At 39.4% G+C, this 16,213-nt stretch overlaps 1 protein-coding gene across 1 annotated transcript in view; it reads right to left on the bottom strand.

The window, feature by feature from the left end:
• Positions 1-659: 659 nt before the first annotated feature.
• The window catches only part of APBA1 (amyloid beta precursor protein binding family A member 1), a 36,111-nt gene continuing 20,557 nt past the window's right edge, over positions 660-16,213 (bottom strand). The window contains exons 5-12 of the mRNA XM_009816784.2: positions 12,862-12,894; positions 11,673-11,759; positions 10,899-11,084; positions 8,259-8,438; positions 6,593-6,805; positions 2,597-2,716; positions 2,093-2,233; positions 660-731 (exon numbers count right to left, since the gene is read on the bottom strand). Coding sequence (XP_009815086.2) covers positions 660-731; positions 2,093-2,233; positions 2,597-2,716; positions 6,593-6,805; positions 8,259-8,438; positions 10,899-11,084; positions 11,673-11,759; positions 12,862-12,894 — 1,032 coding nt within the window. The remainder of the gene's footprint in view (positions 732-2,092; positions 2,234-2,596; positions 2,717-6,592; positions 6,806-8,258; positions 8,439-10,898; positions 11,085-11,672; positions 11,760-12,861; positions 12,895-16,213) is intronic.

Genomic DNA, 16,213 nt, shown 5'->3' with positions numbered 1-16,213 from the left:
AACTGATGACAGAGGGGAATTAAGAGGTGTGTATTTAGACAGTCCATTTTACAACAGCAGCATTTACTGAGTCTTCATAAGCACGTAATTCTTCCTGAGGGCAAAACTATCCTTTTGGTATTCTACTTTCCCTACAGACACAAACCTTTAACGCCGAGCTCAATACCTGTAGGAAAATAGGGCAAGAAAAGCAAAGTCACACGCAGGATATCCAAGAGAACACTGCACCCTACACTTTTATCTGTTTGGTAAAGATATCTTTCATTCAGCAACATTTAATTTACTCTGTTTCTCAAATTACAGCCACAAAAATAAAACTGATTATGTAGCACGAATCAGAGTCAATCTTCTTTTTGAATCCTGCTGTGAACAATGCTGCTGTTATTTTCCTGTTTTGCATATGGAACTGCATGAAGTTTCACTTGTAAAAAGATGCAACCAAAATAGCCCCATAGATATATTTTGCCCCTTCCCAAAATACAGGAAAATAGTGGGGAGAAGAAGAAAAAGGGAGGGAGGAGAGAGAGACAGTGTGTTTCTTTCTGTGAAGGAGAGAGAGAAAGAAATGTCTCTGCAGACACAGAAATGCAGCACTAGAGAGACAAGCACTAATGAGGAGAAACATCCTCCATGCACATTGTGATGGTGAGGTGCTGGCTTTAGATGTAAACTGGTTGCTCTTGCGCAGTCAACAGTCTGTACATGGCAGCTGGCATAGTCTTCATATGAATCTAGAGGAAATATGATAAGTTAATCAATATTTCTAACATGCATACTACAACAGCATTGGGGAAGGAACTAGCTAAGGTTCAGGACAGAAGGGAAAGGTAAAACCTGAGAGTTTTCATACACTTATTGGAGTATTGCAGGGGGCGATTTCATGAAACAGTATGTTTAGTATCAATGAACCATCTGAAGTTGTGGACACCTCCTATTTCAGATTAGGGTTCTTCTAAAACACAGGAGAACTACAGGTACATAATAAAAGAAATGGTGTGCTGGCTTGCTCTCACTTCCACTTTTTAGATTTGAATAGCCACAAGCTAATAGAGGTAGAATCACAGAATTATGGAACGGTATGAGTTGGAAGGGACCTTTGAAGATCACCTAGTCCAAACCCCTCTGTAAAGGACAAGGACATCATTCACTAGATCAGGTTGCTCAAAACCCCATCCAACCTGACCTTGAACACTTCCACGGATGGGGCATCCACAACTTCTCTGGGCAACCTGTTCCAGTGTCTCACCACCCTCATTGTAAAAAAATTCTTCCTTATGTCCCACCTAAATCTAAATCTACCATCTTTCAGTTTAAAACCATTGCACCTTGTCCTATCACTACAGGCCCATACTAAAAAGTCTGTCCCCATCTTTCTTATAAGCCCGCTTTAAGTATTGAAAGGCCACAATAAGGTCTCCTTGGAGCTTTCTCTTCTCCAGGAAGAGGTGTTCCACCCCTCTAATTATTTTTGTGTCTCTCCTCTGGACCCACTCCAACAGGTCCATGTCTATTTTGTGCTGAGGACTCCAGAGCTGGATGCAGTACTCCAGGTGGGGTCTCATGAGAGCAGAGTAAAGGGGAAGAATCACTTCCCTCGACCTGCTGGCCACGCTTCTTTGATGCAGCCCAGGATACGGTTGGTTTTCTGGGCTGCAAGTGCACATTGCTGGCTCATGTCCAACTTTTCACCCACCAGTACCCCCAAGTCCTTCTGCACAGGGCTGCTCTCAATCCTTTCATCCCACAGTCTGTATTGATGCTGGAGATTGCCCAGACCCAGGTGCAGGACCTTGCACTTGGCCTTGTTGAACTTCATGAGGTTTGCATGGGCCCACTTCTCAAGCCTGTCAAGGTCCCTCTAATGGCATCCCTTCCCTCGAGCCTATCAACTGCACCACTCAGCTTGGCGTCATCTGCAAACTTGCTGAAGGTGCACTCAATCCCACTGTCTATGTCATTGATGAAGACATTAAAAAGTATTGGTCCAGGTATGGACCCTTGAGGGACACCACTTGTTACTGGTTTCCACTGGTTGTTACTGGTAACAGCAATGAACTATGTTATACTGCCTAGACACGTTGCCTGCTCTTACCTCACCAACAGCATTTGAGAGAATGTGAACAATTTTCTCATGGGGTGTGGCTACAACACTCTGTCCATTGATTTCAATGATCCGATGGCCGACACGCACACCTCCTCGCTCTGCTATACCTCCTCTCATAAGGCTACAGATCTGGAAGGGAAAGGACAAATTTAGGACAGTCTTTTTCTTTTGAGATCATGCAATGGTTTGGTTAGAGACATGAATGATGCAGACTGAAAGCAGCCTCTGCTACACATTTTTGTTCCTCTAACCTAAAACAGCTTTTCTGTTCCTCTGGCTGACTTTGAACTTGTGAAGTAAGCAGAGTCAAAGACAAAAAATAACTCTGATTAACTCAGCTTTTATACCTTAGACTTAACACATGTGCAAAGTCTTGCTTGTTGTAAGGGAGAAAACGGCAGCTTCCCTCTTCCCACACTGAAACTTACCCAAAAATGGATAAGAAGTTGCATGTATATTAAAGCTTAACCAGAGAGTGTGGAAGCTACTTACAATCCCATTCTGCACACTGAAGCCCAACTGATATCTGAGGTCCGGTCTCCTGATCAAGACTGTCGTTACTGGAGGACATCTAACTATGTTCAACTTAACCCGGGCCTGGTTTTTCAAACCCTGCAAAAAGAAATCACCATGAAAAATGCTGGCAAAGACAGAATGAAACATTTAACATGAACACTGGGGAAAGGAAGTGTTAAAATATTGACATGGGAACAGCCCTGAATAAACAACTCTTTGTATGCACTGTAGCAGAATCTGATCACTGAACAACAGACACAAGCATCAGAATATTCAGTGAAATGAGTGATAAAATAGCAAATTTTTCTTGCCAAGAAGTTGACACAGTCGTTTTAAGAAAACTAGCTTCCTGTCAGCGATATCTTCATTTGATAACACAAATAATGTATAAGGAGAATATTAAACAGATCTATGCAGCTCACCAAAAAAGCCAATGACTGTGGATGGGAAATAAAAATTTAAATAAGTAGCTAAGATAGTTACAAAACAGTGGCTTTCCTAATGGGATATATTCAAGTCTGTCAAGCAAATGGCAGGTCCTGTTCACATCATGCTTGTATAAGCAGTGCTCCTAATTTCCGTTCCTCCTCCCTTCTAAACGAGTTATATCACATTTGTCATGAACTCCTTGCTACCAGAAGAAAACTGAAGGAAGAAAATTTATTTTTACTGTCAGGGTGGTAAAACACTGGAACAGATTACCCAGAGAGGTTGAGCAGTATCCAGTCTTGGAGTTCTTTAAACACTAGTGGCACAGCCCTAAGCAACCTGCTCTACTTTGAACCAAAGGCTTTGTCTAGACCAGCTTCAGTGGTGTCTGCCAGCCTCAGAGACTCTGTGATTGTATGGCTCCACAAAAACTCAAATGTAAAAACGCAGGTAACTGCAACCTAACCCCTTGTACAACTTCAAGTATTCAGAGCGCTGGGAGACTAAGATATTTTTCTGAAATGCTTCATTCACACAAAGAATTAGCCATTAATAAATACATAAATAAAATCCATATCAAGAAAGAAATGCTTTATAAAGAATACAGCAGCTTTCACCTTACTTAATACACCACCTACCAATTCCAGTACCTACTTCTGAATTCCTTTTACATGCACAACTGAAATCTGGGTCCCACTGCAACTAACAAGTGTCTGACACTGGCTTCAAAAGGTTAATTCTGAAAAATAATTCCTACTATAGCTAAGGTAACACAGTGAAGTCTCTACATCCAGTTTGCTGCTGATGATTCTGTTGAGCTGAACTCCAGATTCAGTCGTGACTTGAATAACCAGACTGGCGTCCTGCCAGGGTGAACTGCCTTATAGTCTGTTTTCTTGTCAGTGCCTTAAACTGGATGCAATCATCACATGGGAAACAGCTGCCCTCACTTCCACACAGTGCTGAGCTCAGCTTGGCTCATTATTGAAAGTGGCTCCAAGACAATGAGTGTGTGAACACAAAATGACAAAGCACGTGGCTGTAGGAACTGCCTCTACTCCACTTTCAGCAGAAAGAAGGTCCAAACTCCATCTCTTCCATGACTATGGACTCCTCCACTCCGATAAGGAGTTAGCAGCACACCACACATGCTCAGGGGCCATTCATCTTCTATACGCAGGTCTTCATAACAACACACATAGTAGAAAACAGGAACTAATCTACCTGTACGAAGCTGTGGGTACGATAATTACTCAAAAGTCTGGGGTGGCTTTTGCCTCAGCCTTCTAAATCCAGGTGGGTAGAAGTCATGCAGAATACTGGACATGCCCCCACTTCTGTGAGAAATTTAGGTGTCCAACTTCAGTCATCTTAGTTCACCCAGGGTACATGCCCTCAACAGAGTTGACATCATTGTGCTCCTACTTCCCAGACAAATGTGCAAGTTATTTATATGTATTCCCTGAAAAAAAAGTAATGTGGTCCCCAACAAATAATTTTCTAATTTTACAGAAAGTGCATACATTTCAAAAGTGGATAATTTCCAGTCTTATGCAGACTGGTAATATATGCTGATCAGAAACAAAACAATTGCATCATTTGACTGAATTATTTGCTTGTCTAGTCCCTGAGTCTGCTTCTGATAGCAGCCAGCACCTGGTGCTTCTGAAAAAGATAGAAGTAGCATAATACAATCAGGGAATACCCACCACATATGGAGAGCTTCTTCCAAGGTCTGTCAGTTTGCAATTGGTTTATGGTCAATTAGTAGCAGAGATTACATGCATAATACTGAAATTGTCTTATTTGAAGTGCTTGCAGGATATTCTTCTCATCTACCTAATATTCTCATCTTTTCACAGGAGTCCTTACAGCACGCTAAAGAAATCTGAAATCCTGAGATATTTCTGCCACATTTAAATGTGTACTTAGATCATTCAGTGGTGTATATACTTGTTACCAGAAGTGCTATATGAACAGCTCCAGGTGTAGGGATATGAAGACCTGCAAACATACAGACTATCTTCTCTTTAGAAAGACAAAATAAATGACTAGCAGTTCCTACGGCAACAGCAGTAAGTATCAGTGAAGAAGTATCAGTCTCCAGAAGCTGGAAAAAGCAAAGCTGGTTGTTTCTGTTTTGAGAAAGTACAGACGAGCACAATGGAACACCACCTGAAAAGGCTCTGAATCAGAGAAGCGTAACTCATCACAGTTTTAGAAATAAAACTGATGTGGAATAGGAAACAAGTATGGCTGACATGAAAAGCCTAAATTTGCAGGGAGTTTTGTTCCACTGAAGCTGGCACAAAGATATTTAATGATTTTTTTTTTCCTTCCTTCACAAATTTAATACTGCTTTTGCTATGTTTTTAGTATGCTATACTTCCAGGCTATCATTTCTACTCACTGAATCTAATATGGCTGGTTCCGTGACTTATGCATCTATTACTCATCAGAACTCAGCATTAACATTTTTGGAAACCAGAATGGGAAGTCTTTATAGCAAACTTCTTAGTTCAAGTATTAAGAAACTAGTCCATGGACAAAAAATAAAAATTTACTGTGTAATTTTTTTTTTCCTTTGTAAATTTACTTTGTAAATGCAAAATGTACTTTGCAATTTAAAAAAGTACAAAATGCAAAAAAAACATATTACAAAATACAACTTGTTACCAGAAAGTTGCCTAAATAAATAAGTTTAATAGGCATACTCCTAGAAATCAGAGAAGGATTTCTGTATAGTACACCAGCAGTATTACATTCTGTGTCGACATGTTATGATCTGCAGGGGCTCTGTGGGGCTATTTCGATAAATAACAAAGTCCATATAGCTTCACCTCAAACACTCCCTACTGATGCATTTTTCCAGCTCTTGAAACTCTGATGTTTATACCTATTTTATTTAATACCTATTCCCTTGTATGCTACAGCTACCCTAGACACTGTTCAGTCCAGTTGACCAGCATGCTTTTTGCAGTCACATACTTTTCTGACAACCAGAAGAAAGCTCTTCTAATTAAAATATCCCTTTTAGCCAAGTGAAAAGAAGCATCACAGTTTAAAATAATTCAGGCAAAGTTTCTACAGAGGGTAAGTATGTCTTTAACTCAAAGTTTAAAAGTTTTAAAAGTAGTTATAAACAAACAAACAAACAAAAGCATCAGCTCTATTGCAGCCAGATACTAGGAGGCATTTAAACAGCTAATATGGCCTAGGACAACATTAGGCACTTTGTGCCTCCATTTGTCACATAAAATTTTAAGTGTCTTTGGATGTATATCTGGTAATATCTTCCTTCTGAACAAAATATTCTCTTGTGGAGCACAGTTCTGCAGAGTTCTTGTCTATACAAGTAAATGGCACAGCTCACTTTCTGGGAGTCAAAAAATTGGTGTAGCATAATTCCCACTGTAGTTTAAAGATCATGAAATGAGTGTTAAGCAAACAATTGGTAAGAATTTACTTAAGGTTTCTATACTTTCTGCTCTCCCGTTACGTAACCCTTTTAAAATGCGTAATTTTCAGAAACATTCTCCATACCTTTATAATGCTCTGACATGTTGAGAGTGGTAAACCAACCAAACTGGTCCCATTGATTGACATGATCTGGTCCCCTATGTTCAGCTTCCCGGACTTCTCTGCTGGTCCTCCATGCATCATGTTGGCTATGATAACTGTAGGCAAAATGGATCCCCAGCCAGACTCCACAATCACTACACCTAGGATTTCTCCCTTTTGCTTTTCAATGTAAACCTGTATCATAAGAAAAAGAGTTTCAGAAAAAAGCTTCTTCACACCTGTGGAACTGACTAACAGGCCCCCTCCCAAACATTCATATAACAAACCAACACATACCTCTCCTTATTTGTAAACTGCATCTCTAATTCAAAGGCAAAACAAAACGGGGTACACATTTCACTGTATTTCATTTGTATTCAAACGTGAAAGAATCAGCACTAAATACTACAGATTTTGCTTAGTGCAAAACACCCCTCACAACTTATTTCTGCATATGAGCGGAGGAAACGGGAGTGGAAGAACCCCTGGTGCCATGGGCTTCAGTGGACAAAGCTAAATAGAAAGAAATTGCAAGAGTTTATGCCTGTAGATTGGATAACCGCTGCCTGTGTGTTACAGAGGTGCACTGGTTCATCTTTATTAACCAAGCTGCAAATCCTTTCAGCAAACACAATCCTTTAAAATCTGGAATCAACCACTTTCACAAATACCCATGCCTCTATACATTTTATATTGTTTACTGTAATCTGTTAAATTGTATTACCCTGTTAATCTGTTTTAAATTCATTCCATTAACATACAAGGTCAAACATGCCTGAAAATTGTTTGGTAAAAAGAACACAAGCAGATGGTAAATCATTTCATTACTGATAAATTTTGGGTTCCCTGTTTGCCTTTGAAACAGAACTGATGACAGAGTGTCCTACTTGGGAGGCTATTCTAGGCTCACTGAGGTCATGTGTGCCCAGGTGGCCAAGAAGGCCAACGGCATCCTGGCCTGTATCAGAAATGGTGTGGCCAGCAGGAGCAGGGAGGTGATCGTGCCCCTGTACTCGGCACTGGTGAGGCCGCACCTCGAATACTGTGTTCAGTTTTGGGCCCCTCACTACAAGAAGGACATTGAGGTGCTGGAGCGTGTCCAGAGAAGGGCGACGAAGCTGGTGAGGGGTCTGGAGCACAAGTCTTCTGAGGAGCGGCTGAGGGAACTGGGGTTGTTCAGTGTGGAGAAGAGGAGGCTGAGGGGAGACCTCATCGCTCTCTACAATTACCTGAAAGGGGGTTGCAGGGAGGTGGGTATTGGTCTCTTCTCCCGAGTGATTAGTGACAGGACATGAGGAAATGGCCTCAAGTTGCACCAGAGGAGGTTTAGGCTGGATATTAGGAAAGATTTCTTTCCTGAGAGAGTGGTGAAGCAGTGGAACAGGCTGCCCAGGGAGGTGGTGGAGTCACCATCACTGGAGGTGTTCAAGGAACGTGTGGACATGTCACTTTGGGACATGGTTTAGTGGGCATGGTGGTGTTGGGTTGATGGTTGGACTGGATGATCTTACAGGTCTTTTCCAACCTTAATGATTCTGTGATTCTGTGATTTACAGGAAGTATTAATGGTTTTCTGATTTCTGCCAGCCATGGGCCTGCAACTGGTACAGAGCAGCTTAATACCGTTACGGAAAAAGATGAGACATACGTCTTTGCAGTTTTCAGACTTGGAGAAGTGAATCAGGTCATCATTGTACATGTCCTGGGTATTGAGCAAGTCACTATACTCCTTCTGGCTAAGGTCTTCTGGGTTGATTCCGTTTGCCCTCAGAAATTCCTGGTAGGCCACACTAAATGCTTGACCTATGGACTGTGCAATTAGCTGTGCCTGTAGCAGTTCCCACAGAAGAGAAAAGAAAAAAGTGAAACATTCTGACGGTCTTGTCCAGTGATGCTTTCTCTGTTACAATCACATTGTAAAATGGATCATCAAGTTAAGTTGATGAGCCTACAAGTCAAGTTACTGAAATCCAGTTTGAAAAATATTTGTGCATTAAAAATTAATTTAAAAGACCTAAGAAATGCCAACACATTCACCTGTGCCATGAATCCAGTTTGGTAAGCACTTACAAATGAGAAATATAAATAAAGCCATCCTTTCACAGGTAAGAACTGCTCATATAAATGTAAAGGTATACCCGCTGCAGTGACTGTAGCTTGCTCCTACAGCTCTTCCCACACATGCAGCTCCCAGATGGCTCTCCCTTCTAGCAGAGGCAATGCCATTCTCTGGCAACCCAGCAGTGAAAATGAAAATGTCTACTAGAAAACACACAACCACATTTAAGAGGATATTTCCTCCTTTTCTTACCCTTCTTTAAAACCATCACGTCCATATTGGCTGTTCCTATCTCAGTCTCAGACAAAATAGGAAAAGGGCAGCAACTAGTGACCGGATCCAGGCCTTGAAGTGACTGGAAATGGTCACACACATCTCCTTCTCCACCCTGCCGCCTCCTTCAGCCTCTCTCCCCTACACTTCTTGTTTGCCCCCCCTCCAACTCCCATGACTCTGCAAGTTCCCTGCCCCTTTCCTTCTCAGCTTTGTGTGCACCCTCTTGCACCTGCAGCTTCCCGTACACTTCTCTGCACCAAAAGCCACCAAATGCGCCACTCGCTACACTGCATTGCCCCCACTGTGAGCTGCTCTACATCTGCAGTATATAACTCTTTCTTTTTGGTCATTTGGGTATTTGAGATAAATTTTGCAAGCTATTTGTGAGCTATACCATGACTAAGGAGAGCTGATATTATCTCCTGCAATTTCTCAGCGTGTTTTCACATCACTGAACAATGCTTTCATTGGATCTACAGGCATGTACTTTCCAGGCCAGTATCTAGTGGCATAGGTTGGATCACATCTGATACAAATATGGGCTGACCCAAACAAACCACAGAAAGTAATGGTAGTGATCCCCAAAAAGAAGCATAGATTCCAGCTAGCCAAAGTATTAACAGCAGCCTGGGAAACAGATCCAGGAACTCTGGATCACGGTCAGACAACCACATGCTGAAGGAAAGTAAGCCCCAGCCTCTGGCATACAACAGTTTGATTTCTGCTTTTTCAACGGGCCAGAAGGGAGCTAGCAAGTCCAAACTTGTGACTAAAATACAGGAACAGCAGCCTCAAAGTGGGCAGCATATCAAGTGATATTAAGCAAAAAACCCCATTGGCTACTCTTTTTATTTTCAGACCAGTTTCTTAAAAAGCTTTCAAAACTGGCTTACATGTTATTTTGGGGGGGAAAAATCCACCATTTTTTATGCTCTGTCAAAATTTTGGTAGAGGATTACTTCTATCAGTGCTCTTGTCCTTACTTTTTAACCTCAGCAGTGGGTCATACATGTACATTCATCTGCAACCAGATAATTTATCCACACATGCGTTTAGAACAGATTCATCATTACATAAAATCAGCTGCTTATTCAAGAAAACCTTCCCATCTCAAAGTCCTTGCTGATACACTGTAGAGTGGAAGACATATGAGGATTTTATAAGAAACTGGTATTTTCACCTTACTTTTCTTAAGTAATACTCTGCTATTTGGAGGGCTTATAACGGAGATTTTTTATTTTCCCAAATTATTAGGGCTAACTTGATTATGATCCTGACAACTACATATCTAGCCACTTCAGTCTGATATGTTTGATTTTACCTTTCAGTTACTGAGCTTTAAAAAGCGTACAAAATCAGCAAGTTGTGCACATTGATTGTGAAGGCAGGATATTAAGTCCTGTATAAGGTCACTTAGTAACCACCACAGACTAAAATTTACTCAGCTGTGTCTCTATTCAGCATACTTTGAGACTGCTGGAATTACCAACTTTATTTTCTGCCTTTTTGATACGATGTCAGCAACTACTCCCCAACACAAGTCTCCTCCTCCTCAATAAAAAAACAAAATCACCTTTCCAGTATGTATCAATGATCCTTGATGCAATAATTGGGGTTAGAATTTCCCTAGGAAAATAAGCATCTCTCATAGACTTTCACTCTCACCTGCAGAATCTGAGCTGGTAATTGTAAGCTGTGCCAACTGGACCCCTCTCTCATTGTTACTGGAAGAAACTGAAGGAGCTTAAAAATGGGAAGCATTTCTATAAACATGAATTTTGTGAGTAAAATGTCAGATCCAAACATGCAAACAGAAGGCAAGTTCCTCTGCTTAAATGAAATACTAGGTTGCAGTTAATGAACAAACAGGACCACTTGCAATGGACTTCAAGCCTACCAAAATGTGCTTATTTTTCCACCACTAGAAAATTACAAGACAGAGTAATTCCTTACATCCTCAGACTCAAAGACATGGCAAATCATTTTGTACTGTCTCTTTCCGTCTTGGGAAGGGTGAGATGCTTCCACGTTATCCTGGGAATTAGACCGTGGCATTCGCCTACGAGCCATCAAAACAACTATATTTCCTATATCTGCAATGTAAGAAATGGTCCGTAGGGGATGATCCATCATGGTTTCCTGGGGAATACAAAAACCAACATGAGCAGCTGTTTCAATGAAGTTCTTATTGCAACCTAGTATTATGAAAACAAACAAATGGCAATAGAAGACCTTTGTTAGGTGAAGGCTGTAATACCTGTCATGCATGAAGGGAGATGCCAATAGAAAACAAGAGCTTCACTTTCCAAAAGTAAAGCAAAAAGCTAGTTTTACAAATTGAAGTTGTGTTTTCTGTGGAAAACCACATAAAGATCTCAGTATCAGAACCTGAATATGCTAGGCATGTATGTGCAAAGGACCACAAACTTCAAATTATCACAACCAAACATTTTGGGCTACTCTGGGCACAATACTTGATGCATCATGGCTCGTAAGAAATGAGCGGACTGCAATTAGCTTACTCGCAAATTCTAATCGTTTCTACAGTCAGACACACCAGAGTAACTGCATATATGACATGGTTCTTGAGCACGGATTTCTTACTAGGAAATCCCAGAGGGAAATACAAGAGCCAGCTCTTTTTGAATGACAAATTTTGGCAAGTAGGTGAAAGTCTATTTCAGTAGCCTACTACCACAACACTAACATAGGCGTCTTTGTCTATACCTGCGTGTCTGCATTCAGTACTTTTATTCTTTGTGTAGAAATGAAGAGGTCCACTTCAGTCATGGGTTGAGATTCACCTTCTGGAGCCTGCAAATAAATGGATTAGAGTCAAACAAACACATTAGGTAATGTACTTACTAATGATGTTAGCTCACGAACAGGGGTGCACTAAGACACAGTCACCAGAACAGCAATGCAAGATAGATTATTAGACTGCAGAAGCTAAAGTCAAAGATATGGAAACTATATACATATATATGAACGTGAATTGGATATTATTTGGAAAATTGTTAACCCCATAAAAGCTTCCCTGATATTTTTCCTGATTCAGTAAAATTATACCTGACTGCAACATGAACTATATAAAGTTTTCATGAAAATCAAAATGATTCTCCCATTTTCTCCACACTATGAATCCCACTTTAAAGAAGGTTTTTCACACAAGCCATAGAAAGGCCTAAGAGCATGTCTTGCCTGAGGAATTTCTGTATGGGCTAACAGTGACTGCCGAGACCAATGGAAAAACCTGTACCACAGGTGGGTACAGTTTAAGCAATTCATAATGCAGTTCTGGTAAGAGGACCTTCACAGTCAGACAACATACTATTCAAGCACTGACCCACTATAGAAGTCATATTTTGTTAACAGAAAGCAAACGCTTGTAATTTTAAAAAAAATTAGACTTGTTAAAAGATACTTAAAAACTCCATAAACGAAACTTACTACTAAGATGAGTCAATCTCAGTATATTACTGTGTGTATATACATAATTTTTTTTCTTTTTTGCATCCAGCAATTTGACATATCTGTCAATCAAAGAAAGCACTCTTACAGAAAGATAAAATAAAAAAAAGACTTAATTTTAATCTATTATTTTACAGAGTTAAAACCTTTGCCATGTCAGTCCTGTTTCTTTAGTATGCATTTTGGGTACTGCCTGTAACTGTTTGATAAATCCAATCTTTATTCTATTTCTAACATGAAATGGCTAATGATAAGCAACAAAAAATGGCCAATCAGGCAACTGATTTCTGAGAAATGTTAACTTGTATGGTGGCTCAGAAATAAATCTTAAAAAAAACTTGCTGGATGCAGAAAATAAAAACACAAAATAAAAAGAAAGGCAAAAAACCCTCCCAGAAAACAAAAGAACAGGCATAACATCAAGCTGATGGAGTTGGTACTGCACCTTCTTCCTGCTTTTGGCTAATTTCTGGGCCATCTGCTTAGCATGGAACAAACAGAGACAGGAGAATAGTTAGAGAAGAACTTACAGAGACTCCAGGTCAAGCAGGAATCTGCATGCTAATGCCAGGGCTCACAGACTACTATCTGTTCTAAATTAGTCCCTGCTTAGATTAATTGTCTCCTTTTCTTTTTGGCTTTAAAAAAAATGAAAAATTTCATGTTTAGCAGAATGACTTTAAAAAATGAAAAGAAACCGCATCAAAAGAGTCAGAAAGAACACAAAAGGATTTCTTTTTTTTTTAATTTAAAACGTTATTCGCAACAAACAAGAGGTTTTTTGTGGGGTTTTTTTCTTTTTTTTTTTTTTAAGGAAAAAAAAAGGGAGCTTCCCCTCAATTACAGCAGTGTAAACCATGAGGTTACGTTTTTTGACACAACAGCAGCGTAAAAGGTGAGAGAAAAATCTTAACCATTATTATTCCAACTTTTTCAGATCTAAAGAATTTAGATTCGGGTTTTCTAATGCTCTCAAACTTAAACAGTCTTCAAAAAGTAACCTCCCTAAAACTACACTACTTTTTCCTGGGAAAAAAAATGATGGAAGGTAACTTTCACCTCCATTTTCTCTTCCTCCTGTGCAAATATACCCATAACAATGTTACCATTGCATAACTGGATAACAGGTTTTCCTGTGACACCTGCAGAAAGGTATGTCTATACTGCCACATTTTTTCAAGAAGGCAGTGGAGCATGTACTTCAGTTCCACAAACACCTGAAAACCGGTCTCTTGTCACTAAGTAGTTTAATTGATTTACATCCAGAGATATGTCAACCCATTGCAACAAACTGATTCCTTATGGGCTATTACTATGGCAACAATAACAATACGAATAAGCATTATTCTTACAGTCTTGCAATCATTAATTCAAACCAAGGTGAACTGAACTTACAGACCTGCTTACTGAAGAAATGCAATACTCACCAGGCTGGCAGATATCCTTTTACTTCCAACAGTAACAGCCTCTTATCTAATTAAATTAACAGGCGTTCTTGTGGCGGGAAGGAGGCTTACTATTACAGGCTTCATAGAGATTCATGGCTAACTACTTTTATGAAGAACGAACAGGAGGCCTGAATCACAAGACACATCAAACATTTTATACTGATGCTCAGAACTTAAATCTGTCAGGTGTCATCTAAACAAATCTGAGAGCAGCTACTGAAACTATAGACTATGCTGCTTATTTACAAATATAAACATTATCACACCAGCTTTTAGTCATTTTTTTCAAACTAAGAAATATTTGATAGCCTGGTGATTGCAAACTATTGCAAAAGCAATTAGAACTGCCTCATGGTGCAGACTCTTCATTACATTAATATTAATTTACATGGGTACTCAGAAATAATATGCTCATCTTGAATAACAGCTTCCTGCCATACACTGGGCAAGGGGGAGACACTCATGATATAGACCATTTAAACTGCTTTCCAAAATCAAGCTCCCCTTCAGACAATTTCCCCCCCCTCCCCAAACTTTACAGAGTGATGGACCTCACAAAAGAAGAAAAGCACAGGCCAAAAAGAAGAAAAAGCGGGGGGGAAATCCTTGAGCTAGAGGTTTACAATGCAGAACCAAAGGTTAATCAAAACACACTATCATTCAATTCATTGAAAATTCTGCTCTTGCAATGAAAGCATCTGGGCTTAGTGGTATTTTAATTTTTTGAAGAATGACTTTCAAATATTTCATAAAACTAAGGTAATGATATGGAACAACCGATTTTATTAAGTGATTTAACACTGCACAGAAATGTCATAAAGAAGTTATGGTCCATGAAGAAAAAAGAATTAGGATAATTCTATGCAAGACACTTTACCCCATGTTATTTTGCTAATTTAGATCAAAAGATTCTTTCTATATTCTTAGAAAAAACAGAAACTACCTAATCAAAATTTTTTTTTTAAATATACAGAGTCCAGGCTTTCCATTTAAGGTAAATTAAATGTAACTATGCATCTAGTAGCAATTTCCAAAATTATAAATTGTTAAAAAACAGCAAGCTTCCACTTTTGCTACAGGGATAGTTTAAATATACTCAAGACATTTAACCTCTACAAAAAATGTACTGCAACTCAGTGAAACCCAGATGACACTGAGTAAACAAAATGTGCAGAATATTAAACTATTTGCATATATGCGTTCTATCTTAAATTACATTCAGTAATTAAATCAGTTGTTATCTAAAAATGTTCAAACCTGCCACACAGATCAAATCTGCTGATGAAAAATAAAAATGAAAGTTAATTGTTAGTTCACGTGTAAAACTTTAACAGCACAGATCAGCTGTGAATTATAACCATGAACATCAACTTTTTTACTGTTACAAGTATTATGGAACCTGTGAAAAGGTATTTCTTTCTATGCTATCTGAAGAAATGAGACTACAGTCTGAAAATGGTGAAATACCTTTTCTATTACTAAAAGTACCTCCTAGTGGGAATATGAAATAACTACGTTTGACAAATGCTTTCAGAGCAGTGTATCTGTTTTAACTTAGCTGGACTTCACAGAGATGAACACCTAAGCAAGAAAACCCCCAACTCTTGTACTTTTAACTGAAGAGATACTTCTTTAAAGCAGCAGCATGGAGAATTGTTTTAAAAATCTGTTCATATTGTAAATGAATGAATACGTGGTCTGAAAGCTCTGCTAAAAAGAAGCATTATAGGGATTATTAAATTCAAAAGGAACACACTCATATGGAAGGCATGTGTACACAGGGGGCTTTAAACAAAGATCCTCCCCCCTTTTTAATGCTCTTAACTTCAAGTGTACAAATTTTTAAGAGCTCATTCTTAATTCATAACCTCTGTTTTCTTTAAGTACAGAGAAACGTTTCACATGCAAACAAACATAAGTAGAGCACAAGTATCATAGTCATTGTGTGAGCAGTATTTTACACATTTGGGCTAAATGCCATCTTATGCAGTGATGAATCTGGCAGCAGGAACTCCATCTGTTGTAATGAATTTCTCACTAAAAAAGTTTAACTTTAATGGCAATCAGCAACAACACCAGCCAAACCCAACCCTAATAAACCAAAGACCCCGAAGTGCAGGGATGTATATTTACATTGCCTGAGGTTTGCCTAGAAGCAGAAAAGCAGTAACTGTCACAGAAGTGTACAATGGTGTTGTGTGCCATGCAGTAAGCCAACAATTTTCTGAAATGCACTTACAGTTTCAGAAAATTATGTGCACAAGCTAGGGTTTTACCAGGTCAACAATGCAACTACTTGGGCCTCCACCCTGAGACAAATTTACTACAACCAAGAACATGCATGTCTGC

This window comes from Gavia stellata, chromosome Z (genome assembly GCF_030936135.1).
Source record: "Gavia stellata isolate bGavSte3 chromosome Z, bGavSte3.hap2, whole genome shotgun sequence".
NCBI lineage: Eukaryota > Metazoa > Chordata > Aves > Gaviiformes > Gaviidae > Gavia > Gavia stellata.
The sequence above is the reverse complement of the archived record's forward strand: the minus strand, read 5'-3'. Positions and strand labels throughout refer to the sequence as shown.